Source organism: Sardina pilchardus, chromosome 3, assembly GCF_963854185.1.
Source record: "Sardina pilchardus chromosome 3, fSarPil1.1, whole genome shotgun sequence".
NCBI lineage: Eukaryota > Metazoa > Chordata > Actinopteri > Clupeiformes > Clupeidae > Sardina > Sardina pilchardus.
This window is the reverse complement of record NC_084996.1, coordinates 31023098-31031069: the sequence shown is the minus strand read 5'-3', so window position 1 is coordinate 31031069 and position 7972 is coordinate 31023098. Positions and strand designations below refer to the sequence as shown.

At 40.6% G+C, this 7972-nt stretch overlaps 1 protein-coding gene across 1 annotated transcript; it reads left to right on the top strand.

Annotated features, from left to right (window-relative positions):
* The first annotated feature begins 209 nt into the window (after positions 1 to 209).
* Positions 210 to 6797, top strand: LOC134077308 (uncharacterized). Its single transcript, XM_062532837.1, has 5 exons — positions 210 to 648; positions 2042 to 2308; positions 2432 to 2755; positions 3183 to 3425; positions 5049 to 6797. Exons 1-5 carry the CDS (start codon positions 594 to 596, stop codon positions 5153 to 5155), a joined length of 996 nt encoding a protein of 331 aa, XP_062388821.1. The 5' UTR covers positions 210 to 593; the 3' UTR covers positions 5156 to 6797.
* The last annotated feature ends 1175 nt before the right edge of the window (positions 6798 to 7972 follow it).

The window sequence follows — 7972 nt, the reverse complement described above, 5'->3', positions numbered from 1 at the left end:
TTTGATGGTTCAAACACATGTGGTTGTACAATTAACATACTGTTTTACTTATAAATACAAAAAAATGCAACAAATAGGTGTTTTTCAAAGTGTGACAGATCTGCAAAGTGTCGGGACAGAAAAGTGTGCGTTTCTATGGCCCAATAATTGGTAGGCTACTGAGTTTCATTCCCGCCCCGCCCTCAGGCTGCCTAAACACGCTCCAAATTTGCTGGCTCGACCAAAGGCTGTCGCTCGCTGCTGTAGCCTTGTGACTCCCTACATATCTTCTGTTCATTTCGGCCACTCAACATCGACTGAGAAATGCAAATAGCTCTGCCAAACATGGAAGTTTTGAGACGACCGAAACTTTAATTTACATGAAGACGGTCCACAATCAGATTGGTGACACGTTGGCTGAGTTGTCATTTACAGTCTGTCAGGGCTGTGGACATGCTACTGGAATTGATGATTTGTGAATTGTTAAGAAGAATTGTTCAATTGTAGTCTAATATAAAGATACGCTTGGCTACTTAAGTAGTAGCCTACAACTAGGCGAACCTAATATTTTATAAATCTAACGACTGAAAACTACGGAAGAAATCGTCTAAATTATGACTCGACTAAACCGTGGACTGCCGTATTACCTGGTGTTGCTTGGTTTTTCAGGTAGGACATTTTCCTCTGTTCTCGCTGTTCTGCTCTTGTAGGCTATGTAGTCTATGTGCTTGAGTTACAGTAACACACTATTCGTGTCTTTCACTGTTCTTTCCCATTATTGTTGGATGTATACAATTTATTTAGGTGGCTCATGCCATGTTCCGAAACTTTCCACTCGACTCGTTTAAATTAGTCATATCTTAGTCATAGATTCGTCGATGGAAAAGACCTAGCCCATATTTTCGATCATATGGCACTCAATGTTGTAGCCTACCCTATATCTAAAAATACATCAACATGATTTTGTAGCTGGCTCGCCGTGGCTACTTGGGCATATGTTGGGCTGCTGAGTGAGGGCTAAATTCCCCCCGTTGTTGGACATTAACATTTCTGGAAAATAGCACCCCCAAGTTTGATGGGGGAAGTTTCCCAGATTACATCATGGGTGTGGCCTTGTTTTTCAATGAATAGGCTATAAAAAAAACTGAATAGATAGATGGATAGATGTCTGACTGCTAGGATAAACGAAGGGCTTTATCCCCAACTTTTGGAGGTGACAAACGTCACCAAATCAACTGTTACTTGTAATGTTAGCTATTCCATTAATGACTGCATGAACATTCTGGATAGTTCAAAAATGTCTGTGCCAAGAATTGATCATTTCGTTCTGAATTGAGTTGCTATGCAGTAGTTAATATCATTCTAAACTTTTTTCATGACACAGTAGTATGAGCAAAAACAGCACTGTACTGTTTTTGTGGCACCTACCACTGGTCTGCTGCCATTGTGCCACTTGCATGCTGTCCTGCGACACTGACCTGTGCCACGTGCCAGCTATTCTAACCCTAACCCATAGAACCGTTGGCAAGTGGCTCGAGACAATGGCATGGGATGTAGCTGAGTGGCATGGAACAGTGGCATAGGACAAAAGGCAAGTGCATGGGACAGTAAGCAGGTGGTTTAGGACAGTAAGTGGCATGGGACAGTAAGCAGGTGGCATGGGACAGGAAGTGGTATGGCACAGTAAGCAAGTGGCATGGACAGTAAGCAAGTGTTAGGGGCAGCATAGGAATTGTAGGCCTGAAGTAACGTTTTTGCTCTTACTGCTACTTTTTTGTTTAAATGAACTGCGAGTTTGTGGATAAAAGTCAGTTTATATGCCCGTGTTTAGCCAATACAAGGTTACACATGGCTTGTTAAGATTTAATAACAACGTAGTCGAAGTCTCTCAGATCACATAAACATATTTTAAACAGTTCTACACTTATTATATATTGTATCCACATTTGTGTAATGGCATACAGTGCTTCATATTTGTGTTCTTTATATACATACTGTTTTTGTTTTGTTGTTGATGCATTGCAAAAATGTGCCTCTTCAAAGCGAGTAACTTGTGTTTTAGGTTTAATAACTGCCTGCTCAGTTGATATCAGTCCCTCTACTCTGGTGGTGAGGTATGGAGGTCCTGCTTCGGCCACCTGTCGTGCACTCGTACCCATTGATGGCATGGGCTGGGAGTCCCCAGTGGGGGCTGTGCCTTTGGAGGATAGAGTCACAGAGCTCAACTGGACGGTGACGGAGCTGAGAGAGTGGACACTGACTCCACAATGCTACATCAACTCGAAGGAGGGTACCCAGTGCACAAAAGAACTATCTGTTTTGGCTTACCGTGAGTTACCTTTTCATTCTCTTGTAATGAGGCCTTGTATGATATATAACTGATGATTTTTTTTGTGGAAAAAAAAGATGCATGTTTAATGTCAGGGTTTATTTGGCAATGTCCTTTCTACAGAAATGCCGGACATTGTGATCCTAGTGGAAGATGATTCTGGGCCCAAGTATGTAAACAAGTCATACGGCTTCGGTTGCTACATTGAAAATTTTGCTGCTGCGAAGGACCTGACTGTGAAGTGGTTTAAAGGAGAGAAGCTGTTAGAAAAAATTACTGTGTCTGAAGAGTACTTGGAAGAAGGTCCACTGAACTTGACTGTCCATAAAACGGACAAAAGTGTCTTCACTCCACATGATGATGGATCAAAGTACCATTGTGAAGTTGGACTGGATTTCACTCCTGATCGTCCTATTAAATCACAGCCGGTCGTCATGACTGTCTACTGTAAGAGACACTGCCTATTACACCAGTAAAGCATGTTCACTGTACAGTATCACTGACTTTAAGCATCTGTTTCTGTACTAAAATTCTGCACTTATTGAATAGTTAGCTGAGTTCTACAAAACATTAATGAAGGAGCAATGGAATAAACACTAATAAATTAAAACAATTTTGCGCCATTTTCAGTACAGCCAACATTGAATAAGTAAAGTATTATAATGATCATTTATGTAAAGTAACTGTAGAATGGGACTGTATTGACTATGTGCTATATTTAGCACTGTTCGGTGCTATCAGAGTTCAGCTATCACTGGACATTTTCTGCTGTGTACTGCATATTTAAATGCCTGTTTTAGAGCAGTGAGAGGAAATTGTGCCTGATGACTCAGTTTACTGATGCCTCAGACTTCCCCTCTTCTTCTCTTTCCAGATGCCCCTGATCACCACCATTCAGAGGCCGAGGTCTCAGCGCTGGAGGGTGACACCAAATTGAACTGCACAGTCAGTGGCAACCCCCCTCCTATTTATGCCTGGACATGGTCAGGAGCGCAAGACAAGATAGAGATCATAGAGCCTGTCCTTGCTGTTAAGCAAGCTGGGGACTATGTATGCACAGCCTCCAACGAGATTGGTAGTAGCAACAAGCATTTCAAAGTAGAGTCCAGATCTTCAGGTAAGAATTTCTAGCTTGGCGTGGCAAGACTTGAATCTGTATCAGAATTTGGGTCTGGTACCACACTCTTTGGATTTGATAATTGACTTGGCCACAGAATTTGAGGATGTCAAATGCCTGTGGCTGGTTTCTGTTAATCTTTTAAAGTTATTGTGCTGTCATCGTTATCTCGTATCACAGAATTTAGCCTTTCACAAAATCTTAAAATCTTGCTTCTAAAAAAAGCTAAATAAAGCCGTCCAAACAATTTGATAGGCCGGGACACATGCAGATCACGTTTCCCTCCCTCTAATATTGTGGGCGGGGTAAATTCAGAAAGGCTTGAGTTGCAGGTAAAGATTGTGAGCAGTTCAGAAGTACAGCATATTTAAATGCCTCTTTTATCTTCACGTTCACTTGCATCTTCTCACAACAAGTCGGTACTGGTGTATTGTGTGGTTATACTCATGTTTGCATGTGAAAATATCTAAAATATTCGCTGATTTGGGATAACTCACCATAGTTAAGTGTTAAGCTAAAGACAAACAAACAAAAATCATTGTGAGAAGTGAGGAAGACATACCAACACACCACCCACCCACACACACATCGTTCTTGTCAGTTCTCGTGTCTCACAATGGTAGGCTACAGTACTGTAGTTTGACATGACATTTGACACATAGTTTATTTTTTGTTTTTAGTGTGAAGGGTGTGTCTGATATCACACATTCAAGCTAGACAGAACAAACACCAAGGGAAAAAAACATATGATGGTGCTTGAATGGAGAAGCATAAAGAGCAGTCGATATAGTGGTCATTTCATTAGCTTGTCCAACTAACTATTTCAACTACACGACTGTACAGTACAAATCAACTCAAATTCTACCACAAACCACTTATCTTCTCATTCCCATTTGTACATTTGGTTTCAAAATGATATGCCTTTATTTCTTCACCAATTTCACTCTCATTGTGTGAGTTAAAGGAGAACAATAAAGCCCCGTTGTTCTAGACCACAGAGAATTTTGTCGATAAGGAAAAAAAGAAAGAAAAAGAAACTGTGCTACATAACTTGAGTTATCCGGCTAGTGACTAGCGTTGCCAGGTGTTAAAGCTATGCTATGGGGCAGAATTTAGACTGTAGTTGTGCCTCTCAACAGACTCCAAACACTGCAGTCCAAAGTACATGTTCTGTCTGTTCACAACAGCCAAGATGAACAAGATTGTATCTCAATCTGGTTCTAATTTAAAATACATCACACCTCTTTTACGAGGCGACCTTAAAGGAGAATTCCGGTGTGATGTGTCGTGACTAGTTCACGCATAGACATAGCAATTACGTGAACTAGTCATGTTTGGAGCACATAGGGAAGAATACACACAACCCAAAAGTGCGTAAAGGACTTGTGCTGGAATGGGAGAATATGTTTCTAAAATTGTACGTGTCAAACTAATGGACAAAATCAATAAAGGCGCTCAATTTTATCGTCTGTTACATAAGATCATATGGATAATGTTTTCCAACAATATGACATTGCTTCCACTTCACCTGGTAGGAGCTGCCTACTGCATCTTATATGTGTTGGGTTGGTAACTTTTTTGCACGGTTATCATAATCCTCTTCCCCTCTCCGCTCTGTCACAGGCACATTCTGGACCATCATCATTGTTGGTGTTGTCGTGGCTGTGCTGCTAATAGTGTCATACGGAGTATGGAAGTGGAAACTGGCTCCTGTCAATTCGGTTATCTGATCAACAACCAGTGCCTCAGATGCCAAGAGAAAATGAGCAGCTCCCCCTCTGTCACACACATGCAATGCATGCACCGCTTTATATATTTACCTTTGTGCCTTTAATGTTATGTATGTGTTGGGGGGGCGGGGGCACTTCTGTTTTTGGAGGTCTTGCATGTGAGGGACTGTGGTATGGGGACTACTATGGGGACTAATGGCCAGGTTGAGGGGTGCTAACGCATGGAGATGATGACGTCAAAGGTTTGGACTACAGCATTGCGCAAGGAGGACTGTGTCTCTACCTTCTGCACTGCATAGTGAAGACTTGGTCTCTATCCTCAGCAGTGCATAGTGAAGACTGGAACTCTATCTTCAGCATTGCACACTGAAGACTGGGTCTCTATCTCCAGCAGTGCACAGTGAAGACTTGCTCTCTACCAGCAGGAGTGCACAATGAAAACCGAGCCTGTATCAGGAGCTGTTCATGTTTGTGTCTGCTTCGTGGTGATGTCTTCGAAAATGCTTTCATTGCACTGAGTTATCTTTTACACACAACTTCCTTGCTACTCTTTGTCTTGGCGACGTTTAGGAAGTATTGTGTGGTTGAATGTGTTCAGAGCCTCATGTCAGTCAATGTTATTCAAATTATCAGTGAAGTGTTATGTTTAGCATTTTAACATAATCTACAGTAGTAACAGTAGACACGGTGCTTTGTCCTTGTCAGCATTTAACTAAAGCTAGTGCTAAGGGCCTTAAATGATATACTGTTGCTGTTGTTTCCTAAATGTATCCTAAACTATCCAATTTAACTCACTCATACTCAAATGCCTCATGTGTTTAAGTAGCCATCTTAAGCCTACCTTACACTGACAGACCTTGACAAGATTTGGGAAAGATTCTTGAAAGATTGTAGTCTTTTGACTAAAGCTTGAATGAGGGGCATTAGTTAAAAGACTGCAGTCTTTCAAGAATCTTTCCCAAATATTGTCGAAGTCTGTCAGTGTAAGGTAGGCTTTAGCTGTTCAGATTTGCATCATATTTGGTCTATTGACCCTCAGGTATTGTATCGTGAGTATGTTAACCACTGTGCCTTAGCACTCAATTTATTTTACACTGTTTTAATCCATTTTGATTTTATTGACCCATAGCCACAAAACCTCTTGTCAGACAATTGATATATGGTCACTAGGCTGATGGAAAATAATTCTGCTCATAAAGATGACAGTTTTCTGGCCAAAGATATGTACAGTGAAATAGTTTTTGTTTTTCAGTTAGATTTAGAAGATATGTGTATATATGTTATTCTCAGGGGAGTGTATATGAAGCCATACCCTCCAGGACACTGCTCTTGGTTCACTGTAATCATACAAAACTGGTCAATACATTTGTCAGAAGGGCTTTAATGTAAAATGTGTGATTTATGACTTCCAAAAGCTTCAGTCATTTGTGCTGACTTTTTACCATTTTGTAATGCCAGAGACACTTTGGCAGTCTAAACTATGGCTTTTACTTTTCACTTCTGTTTTCAGCTTCGCAGTGATTTATTGCTGGTCTCATTCTTTGTTTTGTTGAGTATGCCAAAGTTGTTGACCTAAAGAAGAAATAGAGTTCATCGACATCTCCCTGTCGAGGCTGTGTTAATAAATTTGATCATTTTGTAATCCTCCCTGTGGTCATCCTTCTTTTTGTTGGCAGATGAAATAGTTTGTGTATTGTGTAATGTCTGTTGTAGATTTGCTAATGTAGTTCATATAGAGTATTTTCAGTACTTTGAAACTTTTTTTCATGACTCACTCCTCATAGCACATTGCTTACATGTTGGAAGAGAGAAGTGCAGATGGACTATGTTTCAGTATCAGTATCAGTAACACCCTTTAGGCAAACATGATATCTGTCCAGGTGTAGGTTTGCTATGTCATTTGAAAGGGACCTTTCGCTTTCCCTTAAGGAAATATTGAAGTTCTGATAGGTATGTTTCTCCATGCCCAAACACATCTGAAACGTACAGTTTGTCAGTTGATTGACAGTTGACAGAAACTGTCTTTTGAATAACTGACTGTGAGAGAGAGCCTCACATGATTTTCTTCTGAGGTAAAATGTTTTTTGAGACTTAATGAATGTGCCTGGCGAGACTGGGTTGTCAGAAATGACTTAGCTCCTGTCCATGAGCCAGCTTTTTCATATGTATCATGTTAAACACCAACTGGATAGTAAAGGCTGTCTGTGGGCGTGTCAGAAGGTTCCCTGAGATCATCTGCTTGGTTGAGGCTGTGTAGACTTGCAAGGTATGCAAGCTCTATCCTGCTGAGGCAAGCTTTGTCATACTATCTGTGCAGAGGATCGGCTCTGTCTTGCCTACCCAAACAAAGTCAAAAAAATGTTTTTGTTTTTTTTGTAATGTGTGTAAAGGTAGCTATCTGGTAGGCTACATAGCAGTGCAAAAGCAACAGGGCAAAACACAGTATTTTTGTATTTTGAAAGCCCTAAAAATAATACTCTAAAAATGGAGCATGATGTCACTTTAATCTAATCTATTAGTACACTACATTGTCATATTCAAAATTGTAGGCAGAATTTGAGTCTGATACTGCTCCACTGTGATTATGGGGTTGATTATTCCAACCGAACTAGTTTTAAAAAAAAGCCTTTTCTCTCAATTAGATCTACAACCAATCAGAGTAGTGTCTTTGTTGTAAACAAATTCAAGCCAAGCGCTCTTTGGTGACGTGGTTGATTATGTTACTGTTGATCATCTGTCTGACGTTGTCAATGCAGGCCCCAGATTGAGCAATGTTGAAGGACATACGACTGGTTCCATATATGTTCAGACTGGATC